The sequence below is a fragment of the Motacilla alba genome, chromosome 1 (assembly GCF_015832195.1).
Source record: "Motacilla alba alba isolate MOTALB_02 chromosome 1, Motacilla_alba_V1.0_pri, whole genome shotgun sequence".
Taxonomy (NCBI): Eukaryota; Metazoa; Chordata; class Aves; order Passeriformes; family Motacillidae; genus Motacilla; species Motacilla alba.
The window spans coordinates 28412075-28439184 of NC_052016.1; the positions used below are offsets into that span (position 1 = coordinate 28412075).

Below are 27110 nucleotides of genomic sequence, written 5' to 3' on the forward strand. Positions count from 1 at the left end.
GAAGAACCCTTTCCCAAAGATTTGAACTACAAGGAAGTATAAACCAGAACTAGTTGTGTATTGCTTACATCTAATTATACATCCTTGATTCTTGGAAGAAGAAACAACACTGAATAAAACCCAACCTATATAAAACTTTTTTAACTGTAACAGTGCATTAATGCTTCTTTGGTGAGCTTTAACCAGAGAGTCATCCAAGGGATTCCTAGAATTGGTCTTTCCCATCAGTGTAGCTTAGTTTTCTGTATACCCTAAGAAAAAAAACCAAAACCTTTGTTTAGATGATGGAGTAAATTACACAAAAATACTGTATTTGCTGAAACTCCAGTGAACAGGATGAAATTGAAAGAAATTGTCACAGCAAAGTATCAGAACATCTTGACTGTGAACAGCAGCAGGGCTCCTTGTCTGCTTTCCTATGTGCTACCACATGGAGAGGAAGCTTTTCATGCTATGTCATTTTAATGCCTCAGTAGTGCTACTAGATCAATCTAAGTTATGTATATCTATTAAACTTTGAGATGCAATCTTGGAATGTATACACAACTAGTTAAAAGATAAAGACACAAGTGAGAACACCTTGCATATTACTTAAGAAACTGCATAAATTTTCTCTCCTTTTATAAACTGATTTGGTTTACATCTGACAATTAAGTATAGCAGTAAAGCTGTAGGACAGCGTTCACACAGAGTTGTTATGAACATTAGTTATGAAAATTTATGTTATTATTTATAAACATTTCCTTTTCAGAAATCTCTTTCATAATTATCTTCTAGATAAAGGCAATCTGGTTCCAGATAGAAAGATCTTATTTCCTTTTCTTTTCACAACCATTCATTAGAAAATAGAGCATTTTTCCACATGGCTTAGGCATTAAACATCTGAGGGATCTGAAGCCATTAAAAAGCTTTACTGCTGGGAACCATAGAAAGCTAAAAATATCACACTACAGGCCTCAGGAAGCTTTCCAGCTGACAGTCCATTTTGGCTACAAATAAGCAAACATGTCTTTGTGTAATTATAAGAAAGAAATAGATTTTATTCCAGATGACTTGGAAGAAAACTCTGAAATCTTGATTTCTCTACTTATAGGCATTAAATAAAGAAAATCCATTTCCTTTAAAACAGTAGCTAATCTAACAGGAATGGCTGTTTGTATGGGGAGACAGAATAACATAATGAGGAAAAACAAAAGGGAATCCAAGAACTGAGAAGAATTTTGCTCAGTTAAGTGGGCATACTCAACATCACAGAAACATCCTTGCATACTCATCAGCTTGTCTCCAATCTTTCATTATATAAGAAATAATAAAAATATAATCTTTAACAATATTGTGTGTGCTTGTAAGCCTCTAAATTTCAATTCCTTCTTTGCTTAAACTGAAACTTTTTTCTTTACATCAATAAACTCATTTTCTGGTTAAATTCTCCATACAAGTAGTTTAAAAAATGCTTTCAGCTTTCCTTTGAACTTCCAATTCAAACACTGTCAGGTAATGTTGATATCAGCCATATGATGATCTCAAGCATAGTGAAAATATTTCTTGACTGAGCTTGGGAAGCCAGCATAATGTCTGGTGACAAATTACACTTACAGCAAAAAGCATAAAATGTAAAAAAATATTTTGGTAAATAAAATCAGGATTTTTTTACAGAGCTTTTAATGATTTAAAATCCTTAGAATATTAAATGTTTGTAATTAAAAATCAAAGAGATCTGAAGCTTGATAGTCCTTTAAAAGTTACCTATTTTCTATGAAAACCAGACATTTTAGGCCAGTATTCAGGGACTACTGTAAAGTGTCCTGCTTCCAGAGATCTAAATACATTGCCAGTAGTGATAATAGCAGGAGGAAAGGATCTCTGATATGTTCCAAACACAGCCACTGCTTGTTCACACAGAGCCAAAATGCAGCTAATGATGCTCAGCTGCATAGAGGCCAACTTTTCCAAGTCCTTTTAAATAGCAATATGCTGCACTCCTCTCTGAGAGGACTTGTCAGCTTAAAAACAAAGCCACAATCAAAACAATTCCACAGCATATCTAAAATAATAAATACCTCTATAATGAACACCAGATAAAGATTACAGTAGGTTTCAGTCAGGTCATCTTACTGTCTTGTGCTCATCAGCTCTCCTTGCTGGAGTCTGGCTAGTTTTGACTGCAGACACTTGCCTCCCAGTGTTTAGATCTGCAGGTGTGATTACCTCGAGCTCTCCCACACTCATTTTCATTCTACAAGTATGATATCTTTAATACAGGTGTAGAGGAGTAAGAATTCATTTTGAAATCTCTTTAAAAAGAGGCTATTATTACCTTGGGTGGCACTTGCTCACATTTCTGAGAGGGCTGCAATTCTCCATTGCCCCAGGCCAACCAGAGTGTGCACCTGCACACTCAGATTCTGGTGGTTAGAAACAGTGGATGAAAAGGGTAAGAACAATGTTGAGTAGCATGAACATTACAGAATATTGTTTAAGTATTAGCCTATTTAAACACTGGAAGTACTTCAATGGGCAAATTTCCTTAAGAAAATACTCTTGAATGAATTAATAAAGTGTCTGAAACTAACCTTGCAGGGAAGTACCAGGAATATCAAGAAAACTTTGATCTGAAGAATCATGAGATCCAGAGCCCTGAAAATAAAGCAGCAACATATAACATTCATTAAAAGATATACTATTTCACAGCTTGCCTCAGAAGAAATTACTGTGAACTTTGAAATAAGTGTCTGATTTAAATCAAAAAGTTTAATGATTCCTGTGAAACCCTTTAAAGATTAATTTGTTTGTTTCACCTTGTCCATCTATAAAATTAATGTCATTACTTCAGAAGGACAACAAACTGAGTCACTATTTGAGACCATTTTTTCCAGTGACACTGTCTATTAAAATAGAGTAAAACCTTTCATTTGGAACCATTTCAAATATATTAAATATAGAGAGCTTCATCACATGGATCTAGGAGACCTGATATCCCCAAGCCACCAGAGCTGTAAAACATCTCTACTGACCAAAAAGCACCATAAGTATGCTATCCCTAGTAAAAACAGCTTGCAGCTCTAATCCATTCTTAAGCCCTTCTCCTAATATCTAAAGGTGCACAATTTTTTTCCCCCCAAGGTCCTTAAATACCTGACAATGATGGTTGTGATCAGCAAAAAAGCTGGGGTTGCTGCAGTTGTACATGCTCAAAAAATCCATACCACCTCTCTGAAGATTACCCTCTTTACTGTGGAAAATCTCCTGACATTTGCTTGAAGAAACACAATGTTCCGGTATAAATTTCAGTCTCTTTACTGGTGAACAAGGAAGATGGTTTTGAAAATTTCCTGCTCTTTTAACACTGAAAATTGCAGAATAAGTTCGGTCAGGAGAATTAACAAGAGCATTTACAGTTTCAGGCATCTGTATTTCTTCATATTTCCTGAAATTTGAAGCTCTCTTAAGCCCAGGAGATTTTGGAACAGACTCTGCACACAGTTTCTCAAATTCTCTATGACACTGTTTAGGGGACCTCTCAGAATCACTTAGACTACGCTTCACTAATGTTCCTTTCTCTTCTAAGTTCTGTGAGTTTAAAAGAGGTCTTGTCAAAGGCTTTAGGTATTCTCCAGAAATCACTCTGTAGTAGAGTTCGTCAAATGCAGCATCTATTTCTTTGTCCGTCTTTGAAGAACTCTGCTTCCAGGAGGAAAATGACTCTTTGCACTGGAAAGAAGTTCTTTTTTGAGGATATATGAACATATTATTTGATGATCTTGCAGGAGAACAATTTGTGGTAGGTACAGAATTGCTTCTATTGTCATGGGAACTGCAAGCAGATGAACACAACTCTGAGGTACATACACAAAAGTCAGTTTTCTGAGTCTTACTCTCTTTTACAAGGTGAAACACTCTTGAATCTGAACTGGCAGGAGATGTTATAAAACTGGGTTCTGAGAAATGTTTATAAGTAATATTTTCACCTTCTGTGTATTCTGAATTCTTTGGTGAGGCAGTAGTCTGTAATTTATCTTCAAGTAGAAATGTCTCTCCCATTCTATCCATAACATCAGGAAAAGCAGTGTGCTTGCAGACTTCTTGGCTTTTTCCAGATGCCCAGTGTTGTTCTAAACTTGAGTCAGAGTAGTGCATTTTGATTTCATTTGTATCAGCACAAGGCACCAGACCAGATGAATTACTAATGGGGCAACTGTCAGGACAGAATTTTCTGCTCTCATTTCCAAAATCTGGATTTTGGTTGTCTTTACTTCTACAGCTACACATGCTGTGAAATGCTTTCTTTAGTTTACATTTACAGGGTGTGAAGCCTCTCATTTTGTCTACAGTGACACTGAGCTTTGGTCTTCTAGAACGCTGTCTCTTGGACCATAATTGTCTAAACACGTACTTCAACACTCTTCTCTGAGAACGCTTTGTCACGAGCTTTGTAAATATCTCTACCATTGCTGGATACAAGCCTGAAAGAGTTGTACTGCTCAAGGAGCATTCCTCATCTGCAGACTGGTATTCTTCAAGGATACTATCACATGAAGTTGTGCTCAGTTCTGGACAAGGTCGATGCCTAGGTGAGGCTACTGTATTTGATGAAATGGGAACAGCAGAATGTTGTAATTGTGGATATTTGGATGAAGAACATGCATCTGACAACTCTAGCTTCTTTCTGCAAACAACAGCTTGATTGTCTACTCAAAAAATACAAAAACCAAACCAAAAACTACAATGAGTAAAAAAACAAAAACAGAAAAAAATCCAAACCTATTAAGGCACTTCCAATGATATACTGTATAACTTAAAACCAACTGCATATGATTCAGATAGCCTTACCGATTATTAAAAAAAAAATTAATATACTTCCTAACCATATGGAATTCACATAGAGGAAAGAAATTAAATGTATTGGAAAAAATGCACTATTCAAAGTAGCGTAATATGCAGATATTCACTGCAGAGGAAGACGTCTTTGCCTTTTTGTGACTCCTGGTCAGAATTAAATGCCTTGTCCAAAAGGTTTTGTTACTTATTTCCTGTGTTCCTTGAAAGCTTCGCACTTCGCTAGTACAAGTGCAGCTTTTGCTTTCATAAACCATGATGAAAATAAGGCTTTCTGTAGTTGTTAAGCCTAAAATATTTGCACTAAAACTCTTAGGCTTGAAGCAAGTTTGGAAAGCTTCTAAACAAAGTTTACTAGCAAAGTACCACTTGGAAAACACCTTCCCAGCAGACCCAAAGCCATTGTATTACATGCCTGGAGTTTAAAATTAGCAGAACTAAAAGCCAGTGCATTAAGTGAGCTAAATGCTCCTGAAATAGTAAAAATTGAAAACACGTAACTATGCATAATTGGTTCCCAAGGCTGCATAAGAAAAACTGGATTTATGTAAACAAGTTATTTGCTTTCAGTTTTCTAAATACATTTTGCCATAAGCAAAAACATACCTAAGTTTCCTTTGAAAACAACCCTATTAAAATTTACAGCCGAATATTAACGCCTTTGTTAAAAAAATTGACATATTTTTTCTAATGAATTTTAAGAAATCCACATTTTTAAACAAATACATTTGACCAACAGACAAGAGACTTAATTGTACCAAGCAGTTCTTGCCCTGGCAAAGTTGAACGACGACTTTTTGATGAACTTGGAGTTGTTATCTGAAAAACAAAGAAAGAAAAAAAAAACAATCCAACGCATTGAGTTTTTTGCACTGAGTTTTTTGTTGAAGATATTATCAAAACCTTACGTGTGACTTCCTTGCTCCTTGCTGTTCTGGGTCATGTACAGTTATGGTCTTTAAGGGCTCAGCCAAGTTCAGACAAAGTGGAAAACATCTATTCTAAGACTTCAGTACGAAGTTTTAGGAGTTACTAGTTTATTCTTGGAAAGCTATTCATCATGTTTTCAACTTACACGTTATGTGGCATGTATTGATCCCCACCCCAAGTATAAGAATTTATCCATGGATATATTTCTACACACACACACACACCCGAGTAATCTAGACATCTCTGGCAGCTCCAGCAGAAAAGAGAAGCTGTATCCTGACACTTCATCTCTGACCTTCCTCGCTCCCCTAATCAAAACAAAGCTAATTCTTTTTTTTTTTTTTTTGTCCTCTACGAAGCTCAGATTTAGACTGTTAGGAAAACTGACAGCTCAAAGATCAACCAGCACATGAGGGTTCCAAGAACAACATACAAAAGTAAAAAAAAAGTGAAAATAAATGTATAAAACATTTGCTCTGTTTCTTACATATCACAGCTGTCAAAACACCAAGATCCGACAATATCTACACAGACATCAAGCAGAAGGACAATGGGAGAACCACAGAGAAGTCGTGTTAGAATTCATTTAACTGCTACCCAGTTAAAGAGCTTTTATTTTATTCTAGCAAGCTAATAACTTAGAAGAAGAGAAGTATCTTACCGTTATCCACTTGGGAATATTTCTCTCATCACCTTGTACTATCACATCCACTGGAACTCTCTTTTTCTTTAGGGTTTGTCCATCATCTACATTCAGATTCTTAGAAGAAAATAAAATTATTAAAACACATAGAAATGATTGGCACAGGCAACTCCAAACTGATTATTCTGATTTCCTGTAAACTAGCATTCTTCAGATCAGGATATGCAACCCGCATAAACTTATTTTTAATGTATACATTTTAGGCAAAAATCCGCCTCCCAAACTCCCCCCCCCCCCCCTGCGCCAAAAAAACAAAATCCCAAGAAAGAACTACATGTGAAGATATATAAAAAGGGATAATAAACAATATGTTCAGGGAAGAGCACACACTGCCTTAAAGATCCTCTGACAAAAACCAACAAACAAACCACGCAAATAAAGAAAAGAGAAAAAAAGAGAAATGGTTACAAAGCTCTGGTAATTACAGCTGCAAATCTCTACTTGTATTCAATTTAAGGTCTACTCTGCAACAACCCTCAACGTAAAACCTAAGAGAATTTTGTAAGAAAAGGCAATTCATTAGTCAAACTGTCACTTTCTGAAGCAGATTGTATTAGCTGTTGTCAGAGAGAGAGGACACCAGCACAGTGCTAGACAAGTAAGAAAAGTAAATCCCATTTCTGGCAATGCTATTTGAGCAAGCAGAACACAGGATTAAAATGGCTGCACACACAAAGTGTGTGTTATATTTTTCCTCAACACTGTAAATAGTGTGGCTATTCCTGACCATTGTCTAGTTTGGGGAGCAACAGCAGAAGATTCCAGCCTGCTTTTGTTACAGCAGCCATTACTGCACATTTACCATTTGCCAATCATGCTACCTATTTATGCTAGACTCCCAGGTGAACGACCATACTTTTTAGAAGTGCCTTCACCTTATGATCCATCTGGTTGCTCTTTTTCCTTACCTATAAAGGCCTTTCTCAGGGCTGCCTGTTGATGCAGTACATTGCAGGGCTTTCTCTGGCTCATTGGTATCAGCAAGACAATAAGATCACTTGTCACTGGTCTCTGTGACCCTATGTATTGAACCCCTCGCTTGCCAAAAACATGCATAAAGATGCAGACAAAATCAAGTCTTCCGCTGACTGCATCAACTCATGGGGCATGTGTAAACTATTCAAACAGGTAACAGTTTCTATTGAATCGTTACATTCTATTAGACACCCAAAATTTTTACCTTGAGGTGAATTCCTTCAAATTTTCTTCCTACTGAGGCTATGTCATCACTTTCTTCACCTGCAATTTGAAGGTTAATATTAAATTAAACATAGCTGAACGCAAAACAGAAATGTTTTTAAACAAACACACACTGAAAACAGTGTAGTCAATAACTTGCACATTCTAGAAAACAGTTTTCTATGCTGTGACTTTTAACTGTATCACATTTCCATTTCAATTCCAATTGAAAAGCATGGTTTGTGGCTCCATAAATGACTTCAGGGGAGCAAAAGAAGGGTAAAGAAACTTGTTTGCAATCAGTTCTTTACAATTTATATTAAACATTTCAGAGAGTAAAGTATTTTTAAAGCTCTCTTTTGTGGCTCTCTATGATTTGTTAGTCATTAATGCATAATCCCCACTACATTCCTAAATATCCCAACAAAAGACAGCAAGGACGTTCTCTCACGCTCTTCCTCTTAGTAGCTTCCTGTTGTCAAGACCACCTTAGGACTCGCCAAGTGAGAAATAAGGCAGACTTGAGAATATGACAAAACAAGTCAAGAGTCCTTTAACTCAGGTTTAGGTATTCTGTGTGGGTGGTTTTGTGAGTCAAATGCAAGAAAATATTTTTTTCCTCGATGTAGCCAGACCTTCCAACTCATCATTAGCTAAAAACCAGTCATCCATGAGCATAAAATACATGACTGCATTTTCAGCCCCAATTTCTGAATTTCCCTGCACTCACCAGAGGGAAGGAAAAAGGAAAGGAGAAGAACCCTAGAAACCGTGAGCAAAAAAACCCTTGGCTATGATACCTACCACATCACTGCCTCGTCATACTACTCTTAAATTGCTATTACTCTTTCTGCCATACAATCTTCTTCCTCCAGTAGAACTGGGCACAAACCTGTCAGATTGCTTCCTCAACATTCATCGAAGAGGAACAGACTGGACTGCCACAAAAACGGGCAGTTCTTGAGATAAAGGGAACAACTCCTGTGTCACGGAATGCTTGACTCCATCACACCAATTATAAATTACTAAAAAGTAGCTTGTATCAAAGCATGAGTTGATTTGTATACAAGTGGAAAATTCTTCCAAGTGTGAATCCTCAAAAATCTAATTTTGGTATATCTTCAGTGTGCTGGCAATCCTACTTTCAAATCACTGGAACTTCAGTAATTAGCAGTGGGCCATGGCACAGAACAGAAACATAAAAGTATTTTCTCCAGGGAATCTGAAAGTGGTCTTAAAGGCCAAAAGGGAAATTCAGTAACACCTTTGCACCTCAAAGGCAGAACAGAGAGGAAAAAAGAAAACTTCCACCTTTCTCTCTCAAAAACACAACCTTTATTACAGAAAGCTATTTCACAGGAGGTGCATGCAAAACACTATCCTTCCCTAAGTTGTAACTTATTTATCCCTTTCTCCAAATTAATTTGGTCTTCTGTGATCTTCAGGATCCTGCTAGATACAAGTAACTGTTACATATACTCTGCCATGCTACTTCCTCAGAAAGCAAGAGGGTACTCCTAATAACTTTCCCTATTTAGGACAGACTAACACTTGCAGGCCCAGGTGAGAGCTGCTCCACTTGACTTTTACCTGCTGTAGACAAGCTTTGTACACTTTCAAGACAAAAATAGTGTATAATACCTGGAAGAAACTCTGCCTTCCCTGACAAGTGTGAAGTATTCTGTATGAATACTAGAAGTGGAAAACACCTGCCAAAACTAAAATTTTAGCTAATACAGCTAAAGACAGATTTCTTTCCTGAAGTTAGTATGCCCTAGTGGTAAGCGTTTATATATCAAAAAACCACCAAAACCCAACCAAACTACCAAAAGCCAAAACACCACACATCCCAAACACCACAGTGCACTCAATTTTTTTATGTGAGGAATCCAATCCCATACCCCCAAGACTCCTAATTTCTACATCTTACAGGATTTGGAGATAGCTGGAACTCACAGAGGTTTCTACAAATCCACAGCAGACTCTTTGCAGACCATTCGTAAGAGGAGGAGGAGAAGTGGATAATCATTTCACTGTATGCTGCTATGATAGTACCAGAGCCTGAAGCCCTTCACTCACTTATCCCTCAAGTGCAAAAGGCAAAGGAACTTACAGAAGCCAAGCTACAGGTGCCTCTGAAATATTTTTCCTAGCTTTCATTGAGCAGGTCAAGTAAAATGGCATGCTTTCTAAATTGGCAGAAATTATTTTATCATTCACATGCTTATTTGAATTTATCCTCCCAAAAGACAGCAGGACACATTTCCCTCAACAGAAAAGTAATCGCCAGCCTTAGAGGCAGCCATGTAGGCAAACAAGCTAATTTAATACCAGAGGACTTAAACCCCAAGCTAACCATACTCTACTGCAACTTCCCTTTCAGCAATTACCTGCTGGCGACTGTTTAGCTAGAGCTTAATCTAAGACAAACACTGGAAGCTTTCATTTGCTCACGAATCAAAAATGTTGAACAATATCAGTTATAAACATTAAAAAGCCAGTCATAAATCTATGGCCACAAATTATTGCAATTGAGTAGTTATATGGGGATACAGAGCCAAACCCGCCCCAAAAGCGAAATATTTTTTCTAATGAATTTTAAGAAATCCACATTTTTAAACAAATACATTTGACCAACAGACAAGAGACTTAATTGTACCAAGCAGTTCTTGCCCTGGCAAAGTTGAACGACGACTTTTTGATGAACTTGGAGTTGTTATCTGAAAAACAAAGAAAGAAAAAAAAAAAAACAATCCAACACAGTGAGTTTTTTTGCACTGAGTTTTTTGTTGAAGATATTATCAAAACCTTACGTGTGACTTCCTTGCTCCTTGCTGTTCTGGGTCATGTACAGTTATGGTCTTTAAGGGCTCAGCCAAGTTCAGACAAAGTGGAAAACATCTAGTCTAAGACTTCAGTACGAAGTTTTAGGAGTTACTAGTTTATTCTTGGAAAGCTATTCATCATGTTTTCAACTTACACGTTATGTGGCATGTATTGATCCCCACCCCAAGTATAAGAATTTATCCATGGATATATTTCTACACACACACACACACACCCGAGTAATCTAGACATCTCTGGCAGCTCCAGCAGAAAAGAGAAGCTGTATCCTGACACTTCATCTCTGACCTTCCTCGCTCCCCTAATCAAAACAAAGCTAATTCTTTTTTTTTTTTTTTGTCCTCTACGAAGCTCAGATTTAGACTGTTAGGAAAACTGACAGCTCAAAGATCAACCAGCACATGAGGGTTCCAAGAACAACATACAAAAGTAAAAAAAAAGTGAAAATAAACGTATAAAACATTTGCTCTGTTTCTTACATATGACAGCTGTCAAAACACCAAGATCCGACAATATCTACACAGACATCAAGCAGAAGGACAATGGGAGAACCACAGAGAAGTCGTGTTAGAATTCATTTAACTGCTACCCAGTTAAAGAGCTTTTATTTTATTCTAGCAAGCTAATAACTTAGAAGAGGAGAAGTATCTTACCGTTATCCACTTGGGAATATTTCTCTCATCACCTTGTACTATCACATCCACTGGAACTCTCTTTTTCTTTAGGGTTTGTCCATCATCTACATTCAGATTCTTAGAAGAAAATAAAATTATTAAAACACATAGAAATGATTGGCACAGGCAACTCCAAACTGATTATTCTGATTTCCTGTAAACTAGCATTCTTCAGATCAGGATATGCAACCCGCATAAACTTATTTTTAATGTATACATTTTAGGCAAAAATCCGCCTCCCAAACTCCCCCCCCCCCCCCCCCCCCCCCAAAAAAAAAAAACAAAATCCCAAGAAAGAACTACATGTGAAGATATATAAAAAGGGATAATAAACAATATGTTCAGGGAAGAGCACACACTGCCTTAAAGATCCTCTGACAAAAACCAACAAACAAACCACGCAAATAAAGAAAAGAGAAAAAAAGAGAAATGGTTACAAAGCTCTGGTAATTACAGCTGCAAATCTCTACTTGTATTCAATTTAAGGTCTACTCTGCAACAACCCTCAACGTAAAACCTAAGAGAATTTTGTAAGAAAAGGCAATTCATTAGTCAAACTGTCACTTTCTGAAGCAGATTGTATTAGCTGTTGTCAGAGAGAGAGGACACCAGCACAGTGCTAGACAAGTAAGAAAAGTAAATCCCATTTCTGGCAATGCTATTTGAGCAAGCAGAACACAGGATTAAAATGGCTGCACACACAAAGTGTGTGTTATATTTTTCCTCAACACTGTAAAGTGTGTGGCTATTCCTGACCATTGTCTAGTTTGGGGAGCAACAGCAGAAGATTCCAGCCTGCTTTTGTTACAGCAGCCATTACTGCACATTTACCATTTGCTTTAAATCATGCTACCTATTTATGCTAGACTCCCAGGTGAACGACCATACTTTTTAGAAGTGCCTTCACCTTATGATCCATCTGGTTGCTCTTTTTCCTTACCTATAAAGGCCTTCCTCAGGGCTGCCTGTTGATGCAGTACATTGCAGGGCTTTCCCTGGTTCACTGGTATCAGCAAGACAATAAGATCACTTGTCACTGGTCTCTGTGACCCTATGTATTGAACCCCTCGCTTGCCAAAAACGTGCATTAAGATGCAGACAAAATCAAGTCTTCCGCTGACTGCATCAACTCATGGGGCATGTGTAAACTATTCAAACAGGTAACAGTTTCTATTGAATCGTTACATTCTATTAGACACCCAAAATTTTTACCTTGAGGTGAATTCCTTCAAATTTTCTTCCTACTGAGGCTATGTCACCACTTTCTTCACCTGCAATTTGAAGGTAAATATTAAATTAAACATAGCTGAACGCAAAACAGAAATGTTTTTAAACAAACACACACTGAAAACAGTGTAGTCAATAACTTGCACATTCTAGAAAACAGTTTTCTATGCTGTGACTTTTAACTGTATCACATTTCCATTTCAATTCCAATTGAAAAGCATGGTTTGTGGCTCCATAAATGACTTCAGGGGAGCAAAAGAAGGGTAAAGAAACTTGTTTGCAATCAGTTCTTTACAATTTATATTAAGCATTTCAGAGAGTAAAGTATTTTTAAAGCTCTGTCTTTTGTGGCTCTCTAAGATTCGTTAGTCATTAATGCATAATCCCCACTACATTCCTAAATATCCCAACAAAAGACAGCAAGGACTTTCTCTCACGCTCTTCCTCTTAGTAGCTTCCTGTTGTCAAGACCACCTTAGGACTCGCCAAGTGAGAAATAAGGCAGACTTGAGAATATGACAAAACAAGTCAAGAGTCCTTTAACTCAGTTTTAGGTATTCTGTGTGGGTGGTTTTGTGAGTCAAATGCAAGAAAATATTTTTTTCCTCGATGTAGCCAGACCTTCCAACTCATCATTAGCTAAAAACCAGTCATCCATGAGCATAAAATACATGACTGCATTTTCAGCCCCAATTTCTGAATTTTCCTGCACTCACCAGAGGGAAGGAAAAAGGAGAGAAGAACCCTAGAAACCGTGAGCAAAAAAACCCTTGGCTATGATACTTACCACATCACTGCCTCGTCATACTACTCTTAAATTGCTATTACTCTTTCTGCCATACAATCTTCTTCCTCCAGTAGAACTGGGCACAAACCTGTCAGATTGCTTCCTCAACATTCATCGAAGAGGAACAGACTGGACTGCCACAAAAACGGGCGTTTCTTGAGATAAAGGCAACAACTCCTGTGTGACGGAATGCTTGACTCCATCACATCAATTATCAATTACTAAAAAGTAGCTTGTATCAAAGCATGAGTTGATTTGTATACAAGTGGAAAATTCTTCCAAGTGTGAATCCTCAAAAATCTAATTCTGGTATATCTTCAGTGTGCTGGCAATCCTACTTTCAAATCACTGGAACTTCAGTAATTAGCAGTGGGCCATGGCACAGAACGGAAACATAAAAGTATTTTCTCCAGGGAATCTGAAAGTGGTCTTAAAGGCCAAAAGGGAAATTCAGTAACACCTTTGCACCTCAAAGGCAGAACAGAGAGGAAAAAAGAAAACTTCCACCTTTCTCTCTCAAAAACACAACCTTTATTACAGAAAGCTATTTCACAGGAGGTGCATCCAAAACACTATCCTTCCCTAAGTTGTAACTTATTTATCCCTTTCTCCAAATTAATTTGGTCTTCTGTGATCTTCAGGATCCTGCTAGATACAAGTAACTGTTACATATACTCTGCCATGCTACTTCCTCAGAAAGCAAGAGGGTACTCCTAATAACTTTCCCTATTTAGGACAGACTAACACTTGCAGGCCCAGGTGAGAGCTGCTCCACTTGACTTTTACCTGCTGTAGACAAGCTTTGTACACTTTCAAGACAAAAATAGTGTATAATACCTGGAAGAAACTCTGCCTTCCCTGACAAGTGTGAAGTATTCTGTATGAATACTAGAAGTGGAAAACACCTGCCAAAACTAAAATTTTAGCTAATACAGCTAAAGACAGATTTCTTTCCTGAAGTTAGTATGCCCTAGTGGTAAGCGTTTATATATCAAAAAACCACCAAAACCCAACCAAACTACCAAAAGCCAAAACACCACACATCCCAAACACCACAGTGCACTCAATTTTTTTATGTGAGGAATCCAATCCCATACCCCCAAGACTCCTAATTTCTACATCTTACAGGATTTGGAGATAGCTGGAACTCACAGAGGTTTCTACAAATCCACAGCAGACTCTTTGCAGACCATTCGTAAGAGGAGGAGGAGAAGTGGATAATCATTTCACTGTATGCTGCTATGATAGTACCAGAGCCTGAAGCCCTTCACTCACTTATCCCTCAAGTGCAAAAGGCAAAGGAACTTACAGAAGCCAAGCTACAGGTGCCTCTGAAATATTTTTCCTAGCTTTCATTGAGCAGGTCAAGTAAAATGGCGTGCTTTCTAAATTGGCAGAAATTATTTTATCATTCACATGCTTATTTGAATTTATCCTCCCAAAAGACAGCAGGACACATTTCCCTCAACAGAAAAGTAATCGCCAGCCTTAGAGGCAGCCATGTAGGCAAACAAGCTAATTTAATACCAGAAGACTTAAACCCCAAGCTAACCATACTCTACTGCAACTTCCCTTTCAGCCATTACCTGCTGGCGACTGTTTAGCTATAGCTTAATCTAAGACAAACACTGGAAGCTTTCATTTGCTCACGAATCAAAAATGTTGAACAATATCAGTTATAAACATTAAAAAGCCAGTCATAAATCTATGGCCACAAATTATTGCAATTGAGTAGTTATATGGGGATACAGAGCCAAACCCGCCCCAAAAGCGAAATATTTTTTCTAATGAATTTTAAGAAATCCACATTTTTAAACAAATACATTTGACCAACAGACAAGAGACTTAATTGTACCAAGCAGTTCTTGCCCTGGCAAAGTTGAACGACGACTTTTTGATGAACTTGGAGTTGTTATCTGAAAAACAAAGAAAGAAAAAAAAAAAAAACAATCCAACACACTGAGTTTTTTTGCACTGAGTTTTTTGTTGAAGATATTATCAAAACCTTACGTGTGACTTCCTTGCTGTTCTGGGTCATGTACAGTTATGGTCTTTAAGGGCTCAGCCAAGTTCAGACAAAGTGGAAAACATCTAGTCTAAGACTTCAGTACGAAGTTTTAGGAGTTACTAGTTTATTCTTGGAAAGCTATTCATCATGTTTTCAACTTACACGTTATGTGGCATGTATTGATCCCCACCCCAAGTATAAGAATTTATCCATGGATATATTTCTACACACACACACACACCCGAGTAATCTAGACATCTCTGGCAGCTCCAGCAGAAAAGAGAAGCTGTATCCTGACACTTCATCTCTGACCTTCCTCGCTCCCCTAATCAAAACAAAGCTAATTCTTTTTTTTTTTTTTTGTCTTCTACGAAGCTCAGATTTAGACTGTTAGGAAAACTGACAGCTCAAAGATCAACCAGCACATGAGGGTTCCAAGAACAACATACAAAAGTAAAATAAAAGTGAAAATAAACGTATAAAACATTTGCTCTGTTTCTTACATATCACAGCTGTCAAAACACCAAGATCCGACAATATCTACACAGACATCAAGCAGAAGGACAATGGGAGAACCACAGAGAAGTCGTGTTAGAATTCATTTAACTGCTACCCAGTTAAAGAGCTTTTATTTTATTCTAGCAAGCTAATAACTTAGAAGAAGAGAAGTATCTTACCGTTATCCACTTGGGAATATTTCTCTCATCACCTTGTACTATCACATCCACTGGAACTCTCTTTTTCTTTAGGGTTTGTCCATCATCTACATTCAGATTCTTAGAAGAAAATAAAATTATTAAAACACATAGAAATGATTGGCACAGGCAACTCCAAACTGATTATTCTGATTTCCTGTAAACTAGCATTCTTCAGATCAGGATATGCAACCCGCATAAACTTATTTTTAATGTATACATTTTAGGCAAAAATCCGCCTCCCAAACTCCCCCCCCCCCCCCCCCCCCAAAAAAACAAAATCCCAAGAAAGAACTACATGTGAAGATATATAAAAAGGGATAATAAACAATATGTTCAGGGAAGAGCACACACTGCCTTAAAGATCCTCTGACAAAAACCAACAAACAAACCACGCAAATAAAGAAAAGAGAAAAAAAGAAAAATGGTTACAAAGCTCTGGTAATTACAGCTGCAAATCTCTACTTGTATTCAATTTAAGGTCTACTCTGCAACAACCCTCAACGTAAAACCTAAGAGAATTTTGTAAGAAAAGGCAATTCATTAGTCAAACTGTCACTTTCTGAAGCAGATTGTATTAGCTGTTGTCAGAGAGAGAGGACACCAGCACAGTGCTAGACAAGTAAGAAAAGTAAATCCCATTTCTGGCAATGCTATTTGAGCAAGCAGAACACAGGATTAAAATGGCTGCACACACAAAGTGTGTGTTATATTTTTCCTCAACACTGTAAAGTGTGTGGCTATTCCTGACCATTGTCTAGTTTGGGGAGCAACAGCAGAAGATTCCAGCCTGCTTTTGTTACAGCAGCCATTACTGCACATTTACCATTTGCTTTAAATCATGCTACCTATTTATGCTAGACTCCCAGGTGAACGACCATACTTTTTAGAAGTGCCTTCACCTTATGATCCATCTGGTTGCTCTTTTTCCTTACCTATAAAGGCCTTTCTCAGGGCTGCCTGTTGATGCAGTACATTGCAGGGCTTTCTCTGGCTCATTGGTATCAGCAAGACAATAAGATCACTTGTCACTGGTCTCTGTGACCCTATGTATTGAACCCCTGGCTTGCCAAAAACGTGCATTAAGATGCAGACAAAATCAAGTCTTCCGCTGACTGCATCAACTCATGGGGCATGTGTAAACTATTCAAACAGGTAACAGTTTCTATTGAATCGTTACATTCTATTAGACACCCAAAATTTTTACCTTGAGGTGAATTCCTTCAAATTTTCTTCCTACTGAGGCTATGTCACCACTTTCTTCACCTGCAATTTGAAGGTTAATATTAAATTAAACATAGCTGAACGCAAAACAGAAATGTTTTTAAACAAACACACACTGAAAACAGTGCAGTCAATAACTTGCACATTCTAGAAAACAGTTTTCTATGCTGTGACTTTTAACTGTATCACATTTCCATTTCAATTCCAATTGAAAAGCATGGTTTGTGGCTCCAAAAATGACTTCAGGGGAGCAAAAGAAGGGTAAAGAAACTTGTTTGCAATCAGTTCTTTACAATTTATATTAAACATTTCAGAGAGTAAAGTATTTTTAAAGCTCTCTTTTGTGGCTCTCTAAGATTCGTTAGTCATTAATGCATAATCCCCACTACATTCCTAAATATCCCAACAAAAGACAGCAAGGACGTTCTCTCACGCTCTTCCTCTTAGTAGCTTCCTGTTGTCAAGACCACCTTAGGACTCGCCAAGTGAGAAATAAGGCAGACTTGAGAATATGACAAAACAAGTCAAGAGTCCTTTAACTCAGGTTTAGGTATTCTGTGTGGGTGGTTTTGTGAGTCAAATGCAAGAAAATATTTTTTTCCTCGATGTAGCCAGACCTTCCAACTCATCATTAGCTAAAAACCAGTCATCCATGAGCATAAAATACATGACTGCATTTTCAGCCCCAATTTCTGAATTTCCCTGCACTCACCAGAGGGAAGGAAAAAGGAGAGGAGAAGAACCCTGGAAACTGTGAGCAAAAAAACCCTTGGCTATGATACCTACCACATCACTGTTGCTGGCTACCTGCTGGCTACTGCCTAGCCATAGTTGAATTTATGAAAAACATTGGAAGTTTTCATTTGCTCAGGAATCAAAAATGTTGTCTAATACCAGTTATACATATTTTTAAAATGTGAAAGTAATTTCCAACGTCAGTAATTAACAGAATCAAATAATTATTTGGGAATGTAAGGTCAAAGCCTTGCTATCTGCAATTTTCTCAACAAAGTTCAATAAAGTTTAGATAACTAGTAAATGAAGAAACCCACCTGTATCAGATGTAACCGCACAAGGGTTCTCAGAAGATTCCTTAAAAGCACATGAAAGTAATTTTAATACCTGATAGCTTAAGCTATATTAATTAGCCCATAGAATTTCCTGCTTTCATTACTTGCTCAATTTTTTGGGCAGTGGTGGTAGTGAAACAAACGCAGTTGTATTCCACGAATTCTGACCAAACCACACCATCTTTATTAACAAGTCTATACACAAACTTTGAGTCAAAAGAAGCTATTCTAGACTACACCGATTTTACAAATAGTACTTTAAAAAGTCAGACTCACATGTTTCCTAACTAAAAAGGCACTTGATGGTGAAGAGCCTATATCCAACTGCTCTCTTTTCCCCTTCAAAACAATCCTAATAATTCAGGTGAAATCCAGTACAGATATCGTGGTACAGGACCACCTGCTCATAAATGATTTCTTAGCTTTTGACTACATAAATACACTCTCCCATGAAGGCTGACGTATGATGGTTGGGGTTGGAAGGGACCTTAAAAATCATCTAGTACCAGCCCCTCTGTGATAGCCAGATTGCTCAAAGCCTCACCGTGCCCGGCCTGGAACACTCCATCAAAACAGATGCAATGTAGCACCCCTACCTGGTCCACCACTGTTGAGTGTTCATCTTGAAAATCACAGCTCTTCTTGTCTGATATTTCATGGCATGAATGGGAGGAAAAAAAAAAGTTCTATTACTTTCATAATATTTAGCCTCTTTTGCTATTTTTGTTTTCAATTTTTTTTTGTTTTTCCCTCCATTTACATCCTATCACCAGTGGCTCTAGTAATTGGTTTCTTTTTCTGACTCACTCTGGCCAATCACACTATACTGAAACACAAACTAAAGTGTTCCAGCACACTTTTTATCACTGTTGAACAGTGCAGAAAACCTGTTTTGTGTGCTTCATGTTCAAGGCACTTGTGCGTGTCCTCTAGCATGGTGTGCGCTATTTTTACAGCAGTGTATGATATCCTTGATTGGCTCAAGCAGGTTTCAAAATGGTTTCTTAAGCATTTGATTATTCCAAAGTAAGTCTATTACCTTGAACGTCTTTGCATGAAATTGAAGAAATTTTACCTTAAGTTTTATCCCAAATTTGTCAGACACCTTTCTCAGTGGTCAACCCTACCTGCTATCATCTGAGAGTTAATTAAGGGTATTCCCTCTTCTGTTATTTACTTAAATAAAGTATATAACCAATAAAGCGTGTAAAAAAAACCCCCATGTTTCCCTCAAGTCTGGACACAGACCACTGATAATTATTCTAAGCACAAGTTTCCAACCAGTGGCTATAAAACCACTCTCTCATAAAATTGAACAAGCATATAACTAGAAGGCTCTGGCTGAAGGTTGTAACCTTCTCTGGAAATTAATGCAAAACACTACTGTAATAGTTCCTTAACCACATATTTTAGAAGCTGAATAGTGTCTTTTCCAGACATATCTAGATTGGGAACAGAGGGCATTAGAAGAACAAAGGAGCGTCCAATTGAAATCCCTTACTGAGCAAGGCCTATGAAACACCACAAAGCACATTTTGTTTCAAAAAAACTCTGGAAAACTCAAGGAAAAAAAGCCAACTTAAGCAGCTAATATGTGACAAAAATATCACTTCTCTGGGAGGCTGAAATTTAACATACCTGGTCCTCCCTCACTGACATCTGCCATATATGAAAAAAAAAAGCCCAGCACTCAAAGGACTGTCATTTGAATCAGTAAAACTTGACAAGGGTACTGGACATTCTACCCAAATAGTAAAACTCAAATCTAGTAAACTTCAGAACTGTGAGTTGGAAAAAACACTAGCTATATATTCTAAGGGGAGGGGTCCCTTGATAGGTATTTGTTTAATGTTTAAACTTATTAGCACAAATCTTTACGTATCCTAATTTAAAACACTTAGGTCTACTTAAAAGTGAGTAAGTAAAATCCATACATTTGCTTTAATAATCCATAGTCAGAAGTATCTTTTGTGGGTTGAGGGTTTAAGGTGTATGCGCTGGTTTGATTTTTTTTTTTTTTAAGGCTACAGCAACCACAACAGTCGAAATGTTTATTATTGGTGAGATTCTATTTTTTATGGAATATATATATAAATACAAATCTATGCAGGCTTGTTTTTTTATAAGAAAGCTGTTCACCCAACTTTAGTAGTTAGTAAGAAATTTCCTCCCTAGGATGACTTGAAATAAAATGAAGAAATACCTTTCTTAAGTAACATTAGAAGCTGCAAAAACACGTATTACCCATTTTTCTGCCTTTCTAGGTCATCTGTAATGGAGTACACTAAATTTAAAATTAGTAAGATGAAGACTTTCTAGCACTTAAGACAACCACGTAAACTCCTTTTTTGAAGAGCTCCTAGGATATTCAGACCATGAAGTAGATTAGCAAAATATTTATTCTAAATGACTTTCAATACTGTATCTTTGAAAAAAACCCAACTTTCTTTCCAAGTTTTACCACAGACTATAGCCAAATTTTTGCACTACTTTGCTGTATTAGCCACATGGAACAAGAAGCAAAGGTTGGGACCATCTGAAACTTTTTGTACCAGACCCTTATTTTCCAGTTCTACATTTAGATTTCTTAGGCCAATTCAAAGCCTGTATCTAACCACTGTATGGACAAACTTTTTGGCAGTGCTGTGGAGGAAGACAAGTGCTAGGCAGTGATTTGTCCTCTGGCACTCCAAATAAAAGTTTCTCAGATGAATGTCATAAAATAACACCAAAAAAACTCCACTACAAAACCTTGAGAATAGAGCCCAACGCACCTTCATTTGGTGAAGGCGGCATGGTGGCATTTTGGCCACAGTAACCCCCTGCAACGCTAGAGGCTGGGGACAGAGTGGCTGGACAATACCCACACAGAAAGGGACCTGGGGGCACTGGTGAACACAAACATGAGCCAGCAGTGTGCCCTGGTGGCCAAGAAGGACAAAGGCATCCCAGACTGTGTTAGGAATAGTGTGGCCAGCAGGAGCAGGGAGGTCATTCTTCCCCTGTACTCGGCACTGGTGAGGCCACACCTTGAGTGCTGTGTCCAGTTCTGGCCCCTGAGTTTGGGAAGGACATTGAGACACTTGAGCGCATCCAGAGGAGGGCAACAAGGCTGGTGAGGGGCTTGGGACACGAGCCCTGTGAGGAACGACTGAGGGAGCTGGGGTTGTTTAGCCTGGAGAAAAGGAGACTCAGAGGTGACTTTATCACTCCCTACAACTTCCTGAAAGGTGGCTGTAGCCAGGTAAGGGTTGGTGTCTCTCTCCAGGCAGCAATGGACAGAACCAGAGGACACAGTCTCAAGCTGCATCAAGGAAAATACAGGCTAGATATCAGGAAAAAGATTTTTAAGGGAAGAGTGATAAAGTACTGGAATGGTCTGCTCAGGGAGGTGGTGGAGTCACCATCCTGGGATGTGTTTAAAAAAAAGAGTGGATGTGGCACTCCATGCTGCAGTTTAGTTGAGGTGTTAGGGCATGGGCTGGACTCAATGATCTTGAAAGTCTCCCCCAGTCTAGCGATTCTGTGTGATTCACTCTACTACACTGGAGAATTTCTCCCCCATTATTTACCCCAGTACAAATACATATTTTAGTGGAACTCTTCAGAAAAATGTTCAGATGTCACACATCCTGTCCAAGTGGTATCATATCTACATTTTGGTGTACAGACATGTTTTGATTTCTACTTAGGAACTGTATGCTACTTTTTCCTGAAGACATCCTGATTCATTGACTACACTGAATAATCTGCTAAATTTTGGATAACCCGTTTTGCAACCTCATGACTTTATTTTAGTACATATTTTCTAATATGCCCACTTATCTAGTAATTTTCAAAAAGGTAACAACATTCATATTTCACCACCATGTGCACAGAAGTCAGGCTTGTAATTTTTAAGATTCAATGGTTATTTGACAAATGCAACAAAAAACTCTTTGATTAATTGATAAGTGGTGCTTATTTTAATCAACTTGTTATGATAGCACCACAAAGTATAATGTATTTAATCTTAAACACTTTAAATGACATTTCTGAATCCTTATGAACATTAGTATTGATGATTCATTAGATGGTTTCTAACACAAAACTCAATGAGTATCCTAAAGGGTTAGCATGAACCTGAATACCTTCCTTTAAGTCAAGACTCTTGGCTTAACATAATTTGTAATATTTTTTTTTAAACACTACCTGTGTGCCTTGGACTTCGTCTATTACACTGCAATAGAAAAAAAAAAAAGAATAATCAAAGAAAAGCAAAATAACTTTAACCATCATCTGTATTTACTTTGGTATAGCCCACAACTACAAACCCATTAAATTTTCTCAGGTTTCCCCTGGCCTACACAGAAAAGCCACAAGTATCTAGTAAAACTTACCTGATCATTTGACTTTTTCTCTTACTGTTGCTGCTAAAGTCACTGCAAGAACATACCTAGGCCCACATAAGAGGCTAAGACAGAGAATTTCCCTCACAGTCTTTTATGGATTAGGTTGGGAAACTTGGGCAGCAATGCTTAGTAGACTGTGCACGAGGCATTAGCAGGAGTGGAAAGGGAACCCTAAATACAGCCTCTTTTTGGTCTCCATTAAATCCACTCATGTTCCCTCAGACTGAATTTCATTCCTCATGCCCTCACTCTGTGGGGCTCAGAACAGCTTCTGTGTTAACTGCCAAGGCACACCATACAGGCATGGGTTTACCTGACACACTGACTGGTGAGACTGCAAAGATTCTTTTATTAATCTGGCATTGTTTCACAGGGAAAAGAAAAAAAAAAAGAAATGAAAGATGAAACCAGGAACCCCTGTGGAATCGAAGAGCTGACCGTCTGAGCAAAGATTAATTGATTCAATGCATTAACTGCACTGAATGCATTCTGATGAGTTCCAAAAATACACATTCCCAACAGACAGCAATTGAAAAAAAAATTTCTCAAGGTTTACAAGTGGTGCTGACCACTGATAAATGGTCATCTATTTCAGCCTAATGCATCAGAAAAATCCTAAACTCTCCTAAAACTCTACTGTAAAGCAGATGTTGACCTCTTCAATACCTCTGAAAATATTATATAGCATGGCAAGATTAGAATATAATCCTATCTATCTACACATCCATAAAGAAATATTGCTGCATTTTGGCTGCATGGTAGAACTGTACTATTAAACACCTTTAATATTTTTTTCTTCCAGGTTTTAACGTCCTTTCTTGATACTTTATCCCATTGTTTAGGTCCTAGAAAAAAACAAAAAGTAGTAATATTACTATATATCGTAATACCATCTATACTGAATATCACTCTAACAGACATTTAGGAGCAATATATTACAGACTAACAAAGCATTAGCAAATCTGAACTGTCTACCACCACATTTGCTGAAATAAAAATTTAAAGGAAAACACACCAGGAGAATATGGCAATTCAAGTTGAGAAGTCAGGCAAGAAAAGATAATCACATGCCAAGTCTAACAAGACTGAGCTAAAATCCAAAGAGCATTACAGCCCCCTTTTCTACCAAGAGGAGAAAAGAGGCAAAAGATTTTCGGTTCTAGATTTCAGTTGTTGAATGCAGATTCCATGGTATCTGAGGTTAGTTAAAGCCATAATTAAGGCTCCTCAGGACTGAGATCCATATTCCTTCCATATTGAACAGAGATCACTAACCCAAAAGCATAACCAAACCTTTACAAATGCAAAGCTGTCTATTATAGTACTCTATGAATGCTTCCTCCCTCTCCCAATGGATAATGTATATGAAATGTAAGCCTGCCAGTCTGTAAAAACCTTTGGTGCACAACTGGTACTTCCCCGATCTCTCCAGTAAATTATAAAAACTGATACAGCAATTCACGTACATGGTAGTTTTTAAAGGGCTTGATTTTTGGTGAAGAGGGAGAAGGCCAGTCACGGACAAGTGATTTTCTAGGAAGAGCTGCCGAAAGCTTCTCCTGTGCCTGGCAAAATTAATTGCTGGCTGGCTCTGAGAAGAGGCATGCTGTTAAGCCAATTAGAGAAGCTGGTAATGCCTCTATGACAATGTATTAAAGAACCAGAAAAATGGCGAGAAGCTCTCCATCTCTGTGGTCTCGAGGAGTGGCGACGGGGGCCAGCCGCGCCCTTTCCCGGCGGAGCCTGCAGAGCCATGCTCCGGGCCCGCCCGGCACCGCGAGGAACCGCGCGGCCTAGACCGGGGCCGCTGCTATCTTGGCAGAGCTCGCAATGAACTCAATCGCCTTGGCCGCCTTTAGGCAGCCTTGCTCCAGACAGAGAGGCAAGCGTGGCGGCTTTTCCTTTTCGGCGCCCGCATGAAGAAAAGGCACGAAATGGAGCCGGCGGGGACCCCGCCTTCACAACGAGCAATTCTCCCGCGCAGAGCCCGGACGGGATCCATCTTTCAACATTGCAGAACTCTGACTAACCATTACAATGAAAAACCGGATAAATATTGTCATGGGCCCACATGGTTTAGATGTATGCTTACCACATGGGAAAATTCAATGAAAACTTAAAGACACTCTTTACCTACTCCACACTAATGTTTGGCATAGCAGTAATTTATCAGAGCATTATTCAGAATACTAAGTGGAGATGAAAATTCATAATCCATTCATGCAGATCAACTCCTGCCAATATCTGCATTCCTTTTCTTTCTCTCAGTCTTTTTTTTTCTGATTGTTCTTCCTTCAAGTCATCCAAACATTACCCATTTATATCCTGAACTTTGCTAACAACCCTTGTCTTATCTAGAAGGGAGCACACGATATTTTAAGAGTGCACACAGGAATAAAGTCTTGGTACTATACCAAAGTCTACATACGATTTATCAAACCTTAGTGAACAAAATTAAGTATCCGTCGCACTAAAATATTCTGTAGCTACCAACACTTGCGTGCTTTATTAAGTCTACATATACAGTATGTAAACATCGCAGCTTTAAGGAGTTCTTACCATCAGAGGTATCATACGTCAGAGAAGCTATGGAAATCAGTACGTCATCTTTGAACGGACGATTGTACTAAAGAAAAAGAACCATTAAATATTAGAGCAAACTATCAAAGTAATATCTTTAATGCCTGTTTTATGTATTGTTTTTAGGACATTTTTTTCTTTTATCCTAAACATGAAGTTACCAATGTGCTGTTTTACTGGCTAAAGCTATAAGTCAGCAATCTGGAAATATTAACTCCTAGAGGAAACCGGTGTATTTTAAACATGTGTTCAAGCCATTCAACCCAAGGCATAAGGCAGCCAGTGGCAAAACAGGGCTCCAGAGAGTTTTAAAATGCAGTTAAGTCGCTCTGACAGTTTCACCCAAAATTCCTGCTGTAGAAACTAAAAGCAGCCCCCAGCTAAGACCAACAGCTCATGAAATGTAAAAATACCCGACGTGCACTAGCCGAGAAAGTCCATCTAGAGCCAGATTTAGCCCGGCGGCGGCACAAAACATCTCCCGAACGGGAAAGGCCGCATCCCCAGATAAAGGCGTGTGTCTGTGCACGGAGGAGGCCTATACCCACATCTTAAACACAGAACGGCTCCCTAGGGAGAAGGATTCACGGAGGGAGTCCCCCACTTTCTGTAGTTTCATTGAAAACCCCCCGTCTAACGCAAACTAGCAGGGTTAAGGACACTGTGAAGTCAGCTCGCACTTGTGACTAAGTCGCGTATCCAGCACGGGCAGTCCCAGGAGTCCGTTTCGTGCCTGTATTCCAGGACTTGGCTCATGCCAGCCTTCTGCCAAGGCACAGGAGTGCGCGGCCCAGCACAGGCTGCTCTCAGTCCCCCCTTCCCCGCCCGCCTCAGGACGGAGCCCGGAACCCGCGGCCACCCTAGTCCCATAGCTCACTTGCTCAATGATGCGGGTCATAGATGCCACGAAGCGGGCGTTGCTGCGCCGCAGCCCCTCCTGGACTGTCGCATCGAAGTCCATGACGAAAAACAGTTACTGTTACTACTACTACCACTACCGCCGCCGCCAGCCACCTTCCGCTCCGCGCACCGCGGCCGGCCGCTCCCGCCCCGATTCAAACCGCCGCTCCTTCGCCGCGTTCGATTGGCTGTTGCTGAAATCAGTTCCGGCGCTAATGGGAATGTAGCCACTGAGAATCTACTCTCTGTAGCAAATGAGAATCCGCGATGGGCGGGCTTTATATTCTGATTGGTTGCTGAGTGTCCGATCACCCCGTTTGCAAGGCCCGGCTTTGGGCGCCAGGATGGGACGGGGCGGTTGTTCCGCCTGCCAACATCGGCTGGCCGCGGGCTCCCATTGGCGCGGCGCGGGACGCTGCGTGGCGGGACGCGCCGCCGCCGGGAAAGGGGCGGCTCGCTGCGCCCTCCGGCCTGGGCAGCTTACAGACTGTTGTGTCTCTGTCGGACTCTGCACAGACCTCCGGCCTGGGCAGCTTACAGACTGTTGTGTCTCTGTCGGACTCTGCACAGACAGCCAGAGGAGTGGGGGCTGGGGAATTTGGTGCTCAGTGGCCGGCGGTCACGCCCTCCCCAGTCGCTCTCCGGCTGGTCCGCGACGGCTTCTGGGGAAGAGTGGAACTCGCAAAGCCAAAGCGTCACCTGCCTGCTGGCACTGATATTTTTGATACTATTCTATTCCTTCCCAATATTCTTCAAGTAACCATTGGTTTTCTATAAATAAAGATTTTTTAAAAGTAAAATACCATCAAGCACATCAGTTTCCCTGGAACTTCCCATTAAAAAAACATTTTCCATTTTGGTAAAGACAGATGCATTTTTCATAATCCCTTACAGTTTAAAGCTGATCTGTATTTACTTACTTATTATAAAGTTGTATTAAATTTTATTTTTTTTAACGGTAGGACTCAAGAAAAATAGATCTTTGATCCACACTTAAGCATTCTTACTAGTATGATTGTGAAGTTTTCTCAACTGATAAGATCTGCACTAAGGCCTTACCCT

At 39.0% G+C, this 27110-nt stretch overlaps 2 protein-coding genes across 2 annotated transcripts; both read right to left on the reverse strand.

The window, feature by feature from the left end:
- Nucleotides 1-110: 110 nt before the first annotated feature.
- LOC119703426 lies at nt 111-8320 on the reverse strand. Its single transcript, XM_038143333.1, has 8 exons — nt 8284-8320; nt 7650-7708; nt 6428-6526; nt 5595-5655; nt 3136-4688; nt 2574-2637; nt 2318-2405; nt 111-2236 (listed from the first exon to the last, which is right to left on the reverse strand). Exons 1-8 carry the CDS (start codon nt 8318-8320, stop codon nt 2107-2109), a joined length of 2091 nt encoding a protein of 696 aa, XP_037999261.1. The 3' UTR covers nt 111-2106.
- A 1557-nt stretch (nt 8321-9877) lies between these two features.
- On the reverse strand, nt 9878-26207 carry LOC119708934 (Holliday junction recognition protein). The gene is made up of 12 exons (XM_038155961.1): nt 26026-26207; nt 25128-25194; nt 23349-23413; nt 22369-22396; nt 18774-18823; nt 18160-18199; nt 17091-17149; nt 15866-15964; nt 15036-15096; nt 12379-12437; nt 11146-11244; nt 9878-10368 (listed from the first exon to the last, which is right to left on the reverse strand). The coding sequence occupies exons 1-12, from the start codon at nt 26107-26109 to the stop codon at nt 10264-10266; spliced, it is 816 nt and encodes a 271-aa protein (XP_038011889.1). The 5' UTR covers nt 26110-26207; the 3' UTR covers nt 9878-10263.
- Nucleotides 26208-27110: the final 903 nt, after the last annotated feature.